Raw genomic sequence first — 14,639 nt, forward strand, 5'->3', positions numbered from 1 at the left:
GACCATCTCTCCAGCCTCATCTCCTTTCATCATCACATCCTGCCACATTGAACTTCTAACTGTTCTCCAGAATTAAAAGAAATAAATAAATAATTGTCCAAAGGGGCTGGGAGTGAAAGAGAGAGAGAGAGAGCTCCTAAGGCTGCCTGGGCGACTCAAGGGTACAGCCCCAAGGAAGCACTTGAGCTGACACTGAGAGATGATTCTTTGTCTAGTTGACAAGTGGAGGAGGGTGTTTATTAGGAAGAAAGGACAGCAGGTACCAAGTTAGAGCCACGTGAGAGCTGGCTGGGCTCTGCCAACAATGGGCCAATAATGACCTTGAGGAAACACCTCCTGGTTCCTGGTTACGTGCCACGTGCTGGACATTTCGACAGTTGTCTTATATACATAAACTCATTTAATCCTGAAAACAACCCTGCAAGGTTGCTGTTCTTGTTACCATTTCTGTATTACAAGTGACAAAACTAAGACTCAGAGAGGATATGAAAGGTACCCAAGGTCTACTACTTAGTGTCAGAGCCAGGATACAGATCTGGGACTTGCTCAGAGTCCTCACCTTCGCGCTATTTTGCCCCCTGCCCGTGGCTCTGTTTTGTGGTGAACCTCAAGGTCGGACATGGACAAATAGGAGGCTGGGGCGGGAGGGGGCAGGCAAAGGTCCTGCCACGCCAAGGAGTTGGGGTTTTCATCTGTGGATTTTAGGGAAGCCATGGAAGAATCAACGAGCAGGGCACACTAATGATCAGATGTTTGTTCCCGAGTGATCTCGTGCTGCTTTGCAGAATATGACAGAGTAGAGGGAAGGGGCAGGGGAACGGCTCTTGCCTAACGCCATGCCCAGGTGAGGAATTGAGACGGGTGGACTTGGGCGGTGAGGGGAAGAATGGAGAGCAGAGGGTGCAGGGATGTCCCGGAGGAGGAACCGCCAGGAGGTGGTTAGCGAGGGCCGTGACGGGGAGGGGAGGGCAGAACCCAGGCTGATTCCTGTGTCTGCCTGGACAGCCTCCATGAAGCCTCTTGCCTCCCCCAGCCCCAGCCCGAGACCGGAGCTGCCTCCCCTTCGCCCCCAGAGGTTGTGTGGTCAGGTACACACCCAGTCCCGGCCCGCATCATTTACTCTGTAACTATCTCTAGAGCCACCTGACTGTGAGTTGTCCAAGGGCAGGGGCCCTGTGTCAGGCAGCTCTGTATCATTAGCACTGAGCGTGGCATTTGACACACTCCCCGTGCAACACATATCAGCTGTGCTCACACACTGAGCAGTGTGCTGCCTGTGCTCCAGACGCTGTGCTCAGTGATCAACAACACATAACTGACGCCTGCCTCCATAGGGCTTCCCTTCCAGTGCGTGGGGAGATGAGAAACGAGGAAGCCACCTGGCAGCCAGCGGGGCGCCAGTGGGGGCTGAGATGGTGAACCAAGTTGTCCCTGATGCCCCAACAGACAGTAGGCTCCAGGAGAGTGGAGATTTTTGCCCTTTTTTCCACCGCTATACGTGCAATGTCTAGAACAGGAGCTAATGAAATGAATAGAGGAATACTTACAATCGGTGCTACAAAGAAAAAGATCAGGGTGCCAAGAGAGCAAAGGAAAAGGGAAACATCTAAGAAGAGAGGTCAGGGAAAGCACCTTGAGGAGGTGACGTCTTAAGCTAAAGTCTGGGGCGTGAGCAGTCGGCCATGTGACATTGGGGAGGAGAGGAAGCTGCAGCCCGGGCTGAGGGAGCAGTGAATCAGTGAAGGAACAAATGAAGTCCCACCCGGTTGGAAAGGCAGCAAATCATAGCCCATGGTCAGACCCTCCTCTCCCTCTACACGGCGCTGCTCTTCTTGGAGCACATCCAGTGGTGAGTTTATACAGACACGAGAAGCAGTTCCTTCTCTACAGACATTGTCATAAAAGAGGATTCCAATTTGGTATCACAAATTGAAGAACCTGGGGAGAAGACAGCAAGGTTGATCACAGACGATAGGAATAAAGCAGCGGAGAAAGGGGAAAGCGAATATGCAGAGCCCAGTCGCGATGGAATTCTGAGGGTCTTTGAAGCACGCATCTTGTGTTCGCCTTGCTTCCTGGTCAGCAGAAGGAGGGAGAGGGAAAGATGAACACTTATAGAGGGGAATTCTGTTAGGCCAGATAACAGGAAGCTGCACGCGTGATTTCCTCCAAGTCAGAATTTGGCTTATGGATTTGCAGTTCTGGGTGGCCAGGAGGGTCAAGGTCACATGCCTTTTCAGGCAGGGCTGTGGAGCCCAGGGAGTCCCCTTGCAGGAGGGCAAGGGGACTTGGTTCCCGTGTGTCCCCAGCAGGGGTTGGTGCTGAGCTTGGAGGGAAGATCCAGACCAGGACAAGGGTGTCTGAGGGCCAGCCCCCAGCCCTGCTGGCTTCCTGAAAGGCGCTCTCAAACTCTCGAACCATCCTGCTCTGTTCTTTTTTTGTGTGTGGTACACAGGCCTCTCACTGTTGTGGCCTCTCCCGTTGCGGAGCATAGGCTCCGGACGCGCAGGCTCAGCGGCCATGGCTCACGGGCCCAGCCGCTCCGCGGCATGTGGGATCTTCCCAGACCGGGGCACGAACCCGTGTCCCCTGCATTGGCAGGCGGACTCTCAACCACCGCGCCACCAGGGAAGCCCAATCCTGCTCTGTTCTTCCTCTCCCCCGACCTGGTCCTGATTCCATGGTCTGCACATGCCGCTCTCCAACGCCTTGGCCCTCTTTGCCAAGTGCACCCTTAAACCTGACTTCCCCGAGGTCACCCCTACCCAGGAGCCCTCTCCAGCACTAGCAGCTCCTGTCCACAGGCCCCGTGAGCTTCACATTTGAGCCGTGGACTCGTGCGCTCGCTCTCCATTGCTGTTCCACCTATGTGCAAAACCTTCCCTTTGACCTAGACTGTCTCCACCTCTGCCACTCGCTACCCTCCTCATGGATGTCACCAGCCTCTTCCTCTCCACTCTGGGTCTCACCATCACCTTGCCTCTCGTTTCTCAGCCTTCTCCCATCCTGTCAGTGCGGACCTTGCTCTCTGGCACCTCTGAAGCCTTCACTCCACCCACCTGCTCTGGGGCCCCTTGTCCCTTCCGCTCCCCCACCGGTTCCTCCCTCTACTCCATTCACCATCCTTCTCTTGGCCTCTACATCCCCATCCCCTCCCCCGCTCCTCCTCTGTTCACTTCCTTCCTCCTTCAGCCTGAGACCCTTGCATCACACATCAGCCATTCCTTGAACAGTATCCTTGACTCCCTGCCCACCGCCCTGCCGTTTTTCCACATGCACGTGAACCAGGTTCTGAGGGATCTGGGACAAGCCACACAGCCCTGCTCGGTGGCAGCACCCCTGTGAATGAGCTGTCTCCACCCTCCGTGGAACCCAGGGTGCATGGCAGTCCTTCCAGCCATGATTCCTCTTCTCCAGGTGACTGTTGCAGACGTTCTTGTCAACGTCACATCCTTCTCCCCACAACCCGTCCCTCACCTTCAGCAAACATCATGACACTTCGTCCTGCTCCACTAGGAAAGTAGAGCCTGTGTCATCACAAGATCTGCTTCAACCTCCCGCTCTCCTACCTGAAAGCTCGCTGTGATCACCTCTTCCCTCTGCCCCGCATCACGAGGGAAGGGGAGCTTCCTGGTCCCTAAGGTGAGCCCCCCAGCGTGCGCTGGGCCCCGGGCTCCTGCTTCTCCATAGCCTCGTGCTGTCACTGCCCATTTCAGCTAACCAGTGTCTCTCATTCAGTTATATCCATTCATATTCTCTCTCTCTCTCTCTCTCTCTGTGCCCTCCCCTAGCATTTAATTATGGTCAAGTTTCTTCGACCTTAAAAAGCCTTTTCAGCTGCCCCCTCAAGGCCATATTCCTCATTAGTTGCCGCCTGAATTCTCCCTATTGCTTCACCTCCAAGAAATGCCTTCTTTATGAGTCATCTACTCTTCCCGGATCGTCTTCCTCTTCTCCCGTCGGTGCCCGGCCGGCCCCGTCATCACACTCAGTCTCCTGCCAGTATCCAGTGAGCTCCTTTCACTGACCTGCTTTCCAGTCCTTTCTACACTTCCCTGCCACGTTCGATGCTGTTGGTCTCCTTCCTGAAACTCATTCTCCTCTAAGCTTCCGGGGCTCCGCTCCCTGCAGGATCTCAGACTAGCCTTCTGCTGGTCCCTGCGGTGTCCCTAGCTGTTCTGTCCGGACTGATGTCTCCCCTTGGGTGGTCTCATTCTTCTCATGACCCTCTATGAGCTGAATCCAAATTCTGTATTTCTAGACCAGATTTTCCTCTTGGGCATAAGACCCACGTAGCCCCTTTCTACTAGGTTTGTCCCCGTGGAGGTGCCAAGTGACCCTCCAGCCCTGCTCCCTCCACATCTGGTGAAGATGAAAGCAACCCAGTACCCAGGCCAAGCCCTGCAGTCATCGTAGCCCCTGCCTCCCCGTTATCCCCTGTCTGCTCAATCGCAGTGTGGCCTGTGGCTTCTTCCTGCTTTAGACCTCCCAAGTCTTTCTGCCTCTCCCCATCCCCTCTGCCTGTGCCCAGTCCAGGATGCTGTCAAAACAGCTCCCATGGGCTTCCCTGGTGGAGCAGTGGTTGAGAGTCCGCCTGCCAATGCAGGGGACACAGGTTCATGCCCCAGTCCAGGAAGATCCCACATGCCGCGGAACGGCTGGGCTCGTGAGCCATGGCCGCTGAGCCTGCGCGTCCAGAGCCTGTGCTCCGCAACGGGAAAGGCCACAACAGTGAGAGGCCCGCGTACCGCAAAAAACAAAACAAAACAAAAAAAAACAGCTCCCAGATCATTGGAAGCCTCCCTCTAGAACGGAACCTCCATGGCGGCAGGGCCTGTGTCTGCCTTGTTCTCTGTCTCACCCACAGTACCCAGCACAGTGGCTCATGCTAAGGAGACACTCAAATGTTTGTTGAATGAATGAACGATCTCCCTGCCTCCAGAATTGCTGCCCCCAGACGGTTCTCCAGGCAGCAGTCAGGGTGACCTTTTAAAATCCACACTATGAAATGCCAAGTGGAATGAAACCCTTTCCTGAGCCCGCGTTGCCTACACTCTGAAGTCCAGTCTCGTTAGCAGGTCGAACAGGCCCTTTTGTGGGTTGGCCCTGCCTGCCTCTTCCAGCCTCATCTCTCATCACCTGGTGGAAAGTACTCATGCTTGTGGAAAGGCAATGTGGCATGGTGGTGAAGAGCCCTGGAACCATACAACCTGGGTTTGGACCTCAGATTCACCATTTCCTGGCTCTGTGACCTTGGATAATTACATCACCTCCCTGTGCCTCAGTCTCCTCACCTTTAAAATGGAGACAGTAGTACCTGGGTCACAGTGTACTGTAAGGATGAAATGATGCACTATGTAAAGTTCTCAGAGCGGCTGCCAGCGCACAGTCAGCGCTAGAGTGATTAGTTCTGTAACTAAAAGTTCGTTATGATCGTAACGATTAGTTAGTTATCATCACTGCTGTCACTGCAGTCCTGCAAACAGCCTCTGAGGCTCTGCATGGGCTCCTCCCCCACCTGAAGGGTCCTTCCTCTCCTCTCCCTCCCACTAATGCCTTTCTCTTCTTCCCAGCTTTACTGAGATGTAATTAACGTATAACATTGTGTAAATTTAAGGTGTACAACGTGTTGATTTGATATATGTATATATTGTGAAATGATTACCACAGTAAGGTTAGTTAACACACCCATCACCTCACCTTACAGTTTGTGTGTGTGTATGTGTTGAGAACTTTTAAGACCTACCCTCTTAGCAACTTCCAAATATACAATACACTGTCGTTAACCGGAGTCACCATGCTGTACATCATATCCCCCTGACTTATTCATCTTATAACTGGAACTTTGTATCCTTTTACCACCTGCATCTATTTCCCCCACCGCACTCTTGTCAACCACCGTTCTACTCTCTGTTTCTATGAGTTCATTTTTTTTAGATTCCACATGTAAGTGAGATCATACGGTCTTTGTCTTTCTCTGTACAACTTATTCCACTTAGCATAATGCCCTCAAGTTTCACCCATGTCACAAATGGCAGGATTTCCTTCTTGTTTGTGGCTGAGAAATATTCCATTGTATGTGTGTGCCACGTTTTCTTTACCTGTCCATCCATCAGTGGACACGTAAGTTGTTTCCATGGCTTGGCTGTTAGTAAATAATGCTGCAATGAATCCCACATACTCCTTTCACCTGTTGGCTCCTACACAGGCTTCAGGCCTCAGCTTAAACATCCTCCAAGAAGGCCTCCTCCAGGAAGCCTTCCCTGATGCCAGGGTTGGGATTGGGCTGAGATGAGAAAGACATTCACCTTGGGCATAATTTTAAGGGAGGCACCAAAGAACTCAGTAATTAAATAATATTTTAATGTAGTATTTTTTAAAAACCAAGATTAATGCAAAATATCCATGATAAAAAAATAGCATTTCAATAATGACAGGCTCTGATGGCCAGGACTAGGGTGGGACAAGTGAGGTGAGCTGTGCAAGTGCTGGGTCGGATCTGGTCTTTTTATTAAGTTCTGGTGTTTTTCTTCATGTCGGATTTGATTTATAGGCATCAATTTTGATTTTCTGGAAACATAATATTGCACTAAGATCGTATTTGTCTAGATGGCTGAGTTTCTGTGCTCCCTACAGTTTTGTGTGCAAGGTTAGTGCATCACTCCCCGCACCCTGTTTCCAGCCCCACCCTCCAAGTTTGAGTTGTGTTGCTCCTCCTGGGCGCATCCATGGCACAAACGACCCTGTGTCGTAAATACTCGCTTCCTTGTCAGGACTGTTCAGTCCTTGAGACCAGAGCCCACGTCCAGGTCTCAAGTGTCTGGCACAGGGACTGGCACACAGTAGGTGCTCGTTATATGCTTCCGCTCGCACTGACGGCAGGAGAAACCGGATGGGTGTGGAAACAGCCCGGCCTGCACAGTGGAGAGGCCTGGGCAGCTTCTTCCTCCCGCTTAGGACGCTTGTCCTCTGGAGCTGGTCACACCTTCAGGGCACCTGCTGTGGTCTAAGATGCAGGCAGGTGGACCCCGCATTTACATCTTCTACAGCATGCTGGGGCCTCACCAGGACACCTTAAACATGGGTCCTGTCCCAGGCAGGGAGCCCCAGCTCTGTCTTCAAACACTGGGTACCTTCCTCCAGGTCTCAGGATGTCCGCAGTGACAGGCCTCACGCCCCAGAGAGAGCGTGTTTGGGGACACCAGAAGAAAGAGGGCCTCGCTGCTCATTCCTGCAGGCTGACTTGTCCCGGGGCCCGTCTTCTGTTCCTCCGATCCCCTGGGGCTCTGGGATCTGGAGCCAAGGGGCCACCTTCCTGGGAATGCCTCAGTGGCTGCCCTCCCCCAGCCCTGGCAGGAGAAGAGCCAGCCTCAGAGGAGGGTTGAGGTGTGCTTTCAGGTTGTGTGTAGAGGGACAGGCCAGGGGCACGTGTGAGATGAGAGGCAGGTGAGCTGACCCGCCCTTGAGTTCTCAGCCCTGGTGTCTGCTCACACGGACCCCTCTTCTCCCCCGAACACAAGGACTCTTGCTGTTTGACTTAGATCTCTCTCTCTCTTTCACACACACACACACAATCCCAGCCAAAGAATGCCTTGTTCTGCCAGTAGTAGGGAACCATGAGTGTGACAGTCAACAGCCCATCCATATAAGGTGGCAGTACTCGGGGCTCACCTGACCAGCCCACAGGGCCCAACAGCTGTGGTAAGAAAGCTTTTGCAGAATCACCCGTGTCGGGGCCATGCACAGCAACTTCGGGGACTATGGCTCCTGGCAGCCCATAATGGTGCCTATGGAAAGCGTAGGGTCCCTTTGGCCTGACAGTCCTGGGAAGGTGTCCAAAAACTTCCCCTTACTCCAGCCGCCTCTCTCCCGAATCATAGGACTCCTGCCGTCCTCACCTCACCATCTGTCACATCAGCCATGCCTCGCGTCCTTCCTGCAGGGTGCCTTCCTCTCTGGGAGCAGAGCTCCTCCCCCGCCCTCTCTCCTGATTCTTCCTCCCCGCCTCCCTGCCCTTCATCTCTCACAGCACCAAGCACGGGGCTGGTGGAGGCGGGGGCAGCTCTGGGGGAAACTCCAGGGACTTGGCCAGGACAGACTCCTTTCCTGGAACGTCGGGGTCCTGATTGACTCTGCCACGAGGCAGCCAGCCCATCATGTCCCCAGAGCCCAGACCCTCAGAGCCGTCTCAGGGAACCCACTCCCTGTCTGATTCACCACTGTTGAATCAAATGAAAATTTAAAGGCATACTTAATGAGTCATGTGTTTCATTTTACCTGCTCCCATCTTAAATTGAATTAAAAATGTATCTTCGTGAAAGTGCTTCCATATCAGAAGCCAGTGAATATTGACTCTCACTTAGTCTCTGGTTGGGGGAAAGGCAAGCAGCAAACCGTCAGCCACCTTCTCATCTTGCGCTTGCCTGGACGGCTCAGGAAGGGACTGAGCTGAAAATCTATCAAGTGACGTGAGCAATCTGAATGCGAGTCAAGTCAGTAAAGATCGCTCCGACCCGTGAGCTTGTGAATTCCTAGGACAGGCACCTCACAAAGCATGTAGACCCACCTTCCCTGAATGAAAACATCCAAGCACCTGGAACACTCTGTGTGGACATAGAGTCCAGGCATTTGAGACCAGGAGGGCCTCATCCTCCCAAGATGCTGTTTTAAACACGACCTTGCAGGGTTTCTCATCAAAAACCCACCTGGGTCCCTCCGAGCCCAGCCTCGTGGCGGAGGTGCAGCATGGCCTTCCAGCTCTGAGAGGCATGGAGTCACCACGTGTCTCTGTTTTCTCTTTTCCTGTCTTGCAGAGATCGAGCAGGGCAGTTGCGGAGATCCTGGCGTACCTGCCTACGGCTGGAGGGAAGGCTCCTGGTTTCGCCACGGTGATACACTCCAGTTTGAGTGCCAGCCGGCCTTTGAGCTGGTGGGGCAGAAGGCAATCACATGCCAAAAGAATAACCAGTGGTCGGCTAAGAAGCCAGGCTGCGTGTGTAAGTGAGCGGGGAGGGCGCCGCTTCGGGGTCTCCACCAAGAGGCCAGGGGCCCATTTCCTAGCTAATCCGGACCCCATCCTTGGGAACCCCGTAGGTCGTAACCGTAGCTTCACTCTGGTTGGTTTCTTCTCCTCAAAACGTTGCTGGCTGAGTCCTCATTTCTGGCAGTGACGTGGATCATAGCACTGAGAATGATTGCTCTTGACATTTGGGGGCCTTCTTCAACGCCATCTTACTCTCCCTGGTGACCCTTGAGAGCAAAGTCAGACCCTGACATTTCCTCCTCACCCTTCTTGCTGTCATTGACGCCATATAGTCAAGCCAGGGCAGAAGGTGCTGGCGATGATTTCGTGAGACGGTAGACTCTGTGCCAGCCTTGGGGTACCATGAGACACCATGGCCTTGCGGGGATGTATACAAAGTTTCATCAGATTGCTTCCTCTTGCATTGGATTAGGGAGGGATGGGGATCAAGCTGTCTTTGAATTGTTGATCTTTCAGAGAAAGGGTTGGAGTTGAGTGCTCCGTTCTCCGGAGATAACAAGGAATCCTTTCTTCCTTTCTCTGGGATGGTCTGACCTCCCTTTCCGGCGCAAAAAATACTTTAAGTACTGGCTCCCAGGGAAATTGGCAAGTGTAAGGGGACTGTGTATAGGGGAGCAGGCTTGGTCTTTGTTGAGAAATCAAAGGTTCCACCTCTCGGGGCTGTCACCTCTTCTCCCAGCCCTCGCCACTGCCCCTCTCCGTCTCTTACAATCTGCTTCCCTCGGGGAAGGGCAGACAGACTGACCCTCTGATCTTTCTTGCCATCTCAGTGGGCTTCTCAGGGCCTTGGAGTGCTGCCTCATAGAGAGTGGTTGCCCCTTGGGGCCGGGGAGAGGAATGACGTGGGAGACTATAAGGGAGTATCTGTGATGACAGAGAGTTTGGCATGTGAGTTGGTGAGTTGGGTCATACCACGGTGATTCTACTTGTCAAACAAAAAAATCACTTTGTGTAGTTGACAAAGCATTTTTGATGACTTGCGAGCTTATGTAAGAATTCTTGCCGAGGTTTAAAGATCAAATCGTTCTTAGATACACATTAAGCAAATCGCCCTTACTGAAAAAAATAAAATTGCATGAAATTAGCTGCCCATCTCTGGCCCAGTGTGGTTAGATATGTGTACCCTGAAAGCCAAGGGGACCAGAGGGGCAGGGGAGGTTAGCAGGGGGCAGCTCCAGGCAGGCAGGAACAAAGGGCCTGACAGTCTAGAAACGAGCCCAGGTCAGAGTGGGTGGGTGGAATGGAGTTCCCCAGGGTGGGTCGGAGGCAGGACCTCAGAAGGCAAAGGTCCAGACTGTGGGAGTCCCAGCTAGTGTGGGTGTTCCATCTCTGAAATCCATCTAGGTGAGACAAGGCAGGGAGAACTGGAAAGGGTCTGGTCTCTGGGGCAGAGAGCTGGCAGGAGTGAAGTGTGTAGCAGAGCCAGCCAGCCACTTGTAACCAGGATAAAGTTCCCTGCCTCACAGGCTGAGAGATGCGGGGAGCAGAACGCTACCGGGGGAGAGGGGGGTGGGGTCTGTCACTCAAGCCCTCCAGGAATTTACTTGACCCTCTGGCTCTTAGAAGTAGTTTCAGGAAATGTTTCTAGAACCTTCTGTAAGTGCTGCTCAGCAGGCCCCTCGTTTCCAGGAGGGAAGCTGACAGGATGCTGGGTACTGCTTACAATCACCTGAGAAGAGATGAGGGCAGAGCAGTCCTGGAAGATATGGGGCGGTGCTCTCTGTGGTTTGAAATAAGGAAGAGGGGCTTCCCTGGTGGCGCCGTGGTTGAGAGTCCGCCTGCCGACGCAGGGGACGCGGGGTCGTGCCCCGGTCCGGGAAGATCCCACATGCTGCGGAGCGGCTGGGCCCGTGAGCCATGGCCGCGGGGCCGGCGCGTCCGGAGCCTGTGCTCCGCAACGGGAGAGGCCACAACAGTGAGAGGCCCGCGTACTGCAAAAAATAAAATAATAATAATAAAATAAGGAAGAGGAGCCCCAGGCTTACTGATGAGAACGGTGAAGCAGGCACTCTGGGGGGCTAGGATGGCATTTCTTCTTCTGAATGATTCTGGGAGGTGGGGGATGGTATCCCCAAGGTACTCCCATTACTAGGGCTTTTCTGGTCATTTGGGTGTAAGAGACACAGCTTGAGTCTCAGGGGTGCTGGCTTCAGTGGAGGAGGCCAGGGAGAGCCTGCTGGCCCCAGGCCTTTGCACCACAAGCAAGATCACGAGTGAGTGCCATCTGTCCGCTCTCTACTGAGTACCCAGCCCCTAAGCTGATGCATCCCTAGGTCCTGGGCTTTGCCCTCAGGTGGTGAAAGATGGTACTAAGAAAATCCGGGTGCTCTGAGAGAACTTTGGATTCAACATCCGGAGACCCGTATCTTAGTCCTGGCTCAGTTTTGTGACTATGGCCAGGGCAACTTCCCTCTGGAGTTTGGTTTACTAATCTATCCGATGGGGTGGCACTCCCCAAATTCTAAGCCTCTATGATCGTATTTATAGAAAAAGACAACAGTGACATGGACAGTCCTCACATTTTCCATCGTGAATACTTGGAAACCACTCTCTAAACTGGGTCATTTACAGAGGAGCTCGTGCTTCAAGGGATAAAGTTAAAATTTGGCGTTCTGCCTGATCCCAGATCAAATATATCATAGTGTGTGATCTGCAGAAAAGGGACAACATCTGTAAGCACTTATAAAAGTATAAAATAGTATAGTCAGCCTCTGGGTTTTATAATGTGGTCATAAATGTACATAGAAAAGCACCTCTAGCAAACATCAGCTTAAGTGTCCTAAATTTTAGCACACATTAGTCACAATAAATATTAACACAATATTTAGCAAACAGTACTGTTCTTTCCTTCTGAGGGTTTAGAAGAGGATTGGGGGGATGCTTTGATGGCTCAAATTTTTTTGAACATCTGTCCAAAAAGTGCACAGCGGTGCATTGTTCTTCTCTTGAAACATTTTCTTCAAAAGAGTTCCTTACTCGGGAATTGCCTGCCGAGACTACACAAGTACACTGTTGCCTTCCTGTTCCAAAACATTTTCTGTAGCAAGCAGAGACTTCAGAATCATCTCGTTGGCTTTCGATCTGTCCTCACAGCAGTAGATGCTCAATAGATGGTCTTTTTTTCACTCGGTTTTAAAGAAGATGATGTTTCTCGCAGTGAAAAGCATTTTGAAAGAAAAGATGGAGCCAGCTTCTCTCCTCTTGCTCTCTCTTCTTCCTTGGCTAATTCACATCTCCAGGGATCACTGCTCCAAATCAGGTGGCACCAGTGCCACTTTCCATCCATTCAACAGTATTTACTGTGTGTCTACCCCGTGCCAAGCACCAGGCATTGGAGTCAGAGCTCTTTGGGCTCTGCCTGGGAAACATGCTCAACCTGGGGTCCTGGTGAGAAAGCTCCCCGCAGGTTACACATACTCTTCACCTCCCTCACAGGAACATCGAGAGCCTGTCCACTTATTCCTCCACGACAAGAGATACAAGGGAAGGAAGATACAAATAACTCTGATGGTGGTTTGCACAACACTTGATGCTTTGTTGACAGGCTAGCAGAATACTTCACACTTCATAAGGAAGTCAGGAAACCAATTATCAGTCCATTAACAGCCACTTGCAGAAGAAGTTTCAAAACAGCCTTCACCAGAGAAACGCCAAGACTGCACAAATGCCAGCTTCCTTTCGCCATTTTGTAAACCACCACGAGAAGGTGTGACTCCTAACTGCTCAAGTGCCTAATGTATGTAGCATAGGTGTGAAATGGGAATATACTGGGATGTACACAGTGCGAGTTACAAACCAGCAGCCGAACCTTGAGAGACCAAGGGAGGGAGGAGTGGGTCCTCTGGGGCTCAGAGAAAATGTCACAGATGATGCAGGGCTGGAGCCGGGGCTTGAAGGGTTGGGAGGTAAAGGAGGGTGCTCCGCACAGGGATGCTACGGGGAATGGTCCTCTCCGAGCGCCCTCCTGTCCCTTGCTGGACAGAGAAATGGATTGAGTCCTAGGGTCATCAGGATCCTCAACCTCAGCGCTACTGACATTTGGGGCCAGATGATTCTTTTCTGTCGGGGGCAGTCTTGTGCATTGCAGGATGTTTTAGCAGCAGCCTTGTTCTCTACCCGCTAGAAGCCAGTAGCACACACACCCACCTCCCGCTGCCAGTTGTGACAGCCAAAACTGTCTACAGACATTGCCATACATCCTCTGGGGGGAAAAGCCACCCAGGATGGAGAACCGCCAGTCTAGGATAACCTAGTCTTGTCAAATTCTAAATACAATGAAATCTGTATATTTGCATTTTGTGTTAGATCGTGATTAAAATCTATACAATAGTGACAGTGAGGAAGCATGGGGTAAGGGAACATGCCAGCATTTATTACATGTTTTGTGTCATTGGGAAGATAGGCGTCTTCCCTACAACGTTATGGAATATTTATTCTCTCATTTTTACAGATGAAAACAAAGCTCGAGGAGACAAGGTACATAGGCTCAGAGGTTATAGAACCATGAAATGATGGGCTGGAATTTAAACTATTGATTGACAGAGCAGGCTTCTACTCCATATCCTGCACTCTCTCTATGGCACCAGACATCCAGAATCCAAGGGGTCATCTGCAGCAGGAGAAACAGGGAAGTCTTAGGACAACAAAATTCGTCCAGACTACAGAAACAAACTGTTGTCTGTGTTACCCCCCATGAAGTAACAGAGATGGACAAGAGTGAAATAAGTTCATGAAGACTAGATCCATGTAGTCCCTTGTTGGGACTACATCAGTATTTGCACACCAATACACAATATGCTGATGTCAAAGGCATTTCCTCATCTTTACTTTTTCTCGTTCCTTCTACCCATCCATTTATCCATCCATTCTGATTTATTGAGCACCTGCTATGTACAGAGTCAGCTGCATAAGAGGGTATGGATTTTCCTGGTAAAATTCTAAACTGGAGGGCCTCTGGGGATGACGCTGCTGAGCTTGAAGTGGTGATCTCGTAGTGCCGTGTCCTATATAATGTGCTGTTAACTCTTTCAATAAGTATCTGGGGCTTAAGGGCCACTACTCAACACAGGCTTCTGGTATATTCTTGTATTTTAAAAGTTTAAATGAATAAGATACTCTTAATTCATTTCCTTAATCATTTTCAAATCTGGCCATTCCTTTTTGATTCTTATGCCTGTACACACATATTTCGTATGGCTTTAATCAAAGTGAACATGCCGTCTCGCATTCCGTCTCTTCAAGTTCACGTTATATTGCATATCTTGCCATGCTACTACATGTCTTTTGTAACTATCATTCTTCACGCCTATGGAATATTCTGTCTAGTGAGTGGACCGTAACTTAGGCTACCAATTATGTTCGATTATTTTTATACACGGCTATAATGAACATCCTCAAGCGTATGGCCTTTTTTTTTTTTTTTTCTTCTCTTGAATTATTTTCTTAAGATAAGTTTCCAGGAATGACGTTGTTGGGCCAGAGTAGGAACATTTAAAACTAGCTCTTGATGTATACTCCTATGTTTCTCCCCCAAAATGTCGTGCCGGGTCATAACGTCAACAGCGAAAGCTTCAAGGTTAAAAATAAGATTCGTATA

General features: G+C 51.1%; 1 protein-coding gene across 1 annotated transcript in view; it reads left to right on the plus strand.

The window, feature by feature from the left end:
- The window catches only part of CSMD2 (CUB and Sushi multiple domains 2), a 641,557-nt gene that overhangs the window by 366,116 nt on the left and 260,802 nt on the right, over window positions 1-14,639 (plus strand). Inside the window, exon 15 of the mRNA XM_024765304.1 lies at window positions 8,814-8,996. Within this exon, the coding sequence (XP_024621072.1) occupies window positions 8,814-8,996 (183 nt within the window). The remainder of the gene's footprint in view (window positions 1-8,813; window positions 8,997-14,639) is intronic.

This window comes from Neophocaena asiaeorientalis, unplaced genomic scaffold, assembly GCF_003031525.2.
Source record: "Neophocaena asiaeorientalis asiaeorientalis breed wild unplaced genomic scaffold, Neophocaena_asiaeorientalis_V1.1 scaffold409, whole genome shotgun sequence".
In the NCBI taxonomy this organism is placed as follows: Eukaryota; Metazoa; Chordata; class Mammalia; order Artiodactyla; family Phocoenidae; genus Neophocaena; species Neophocaena asiaeorientalis.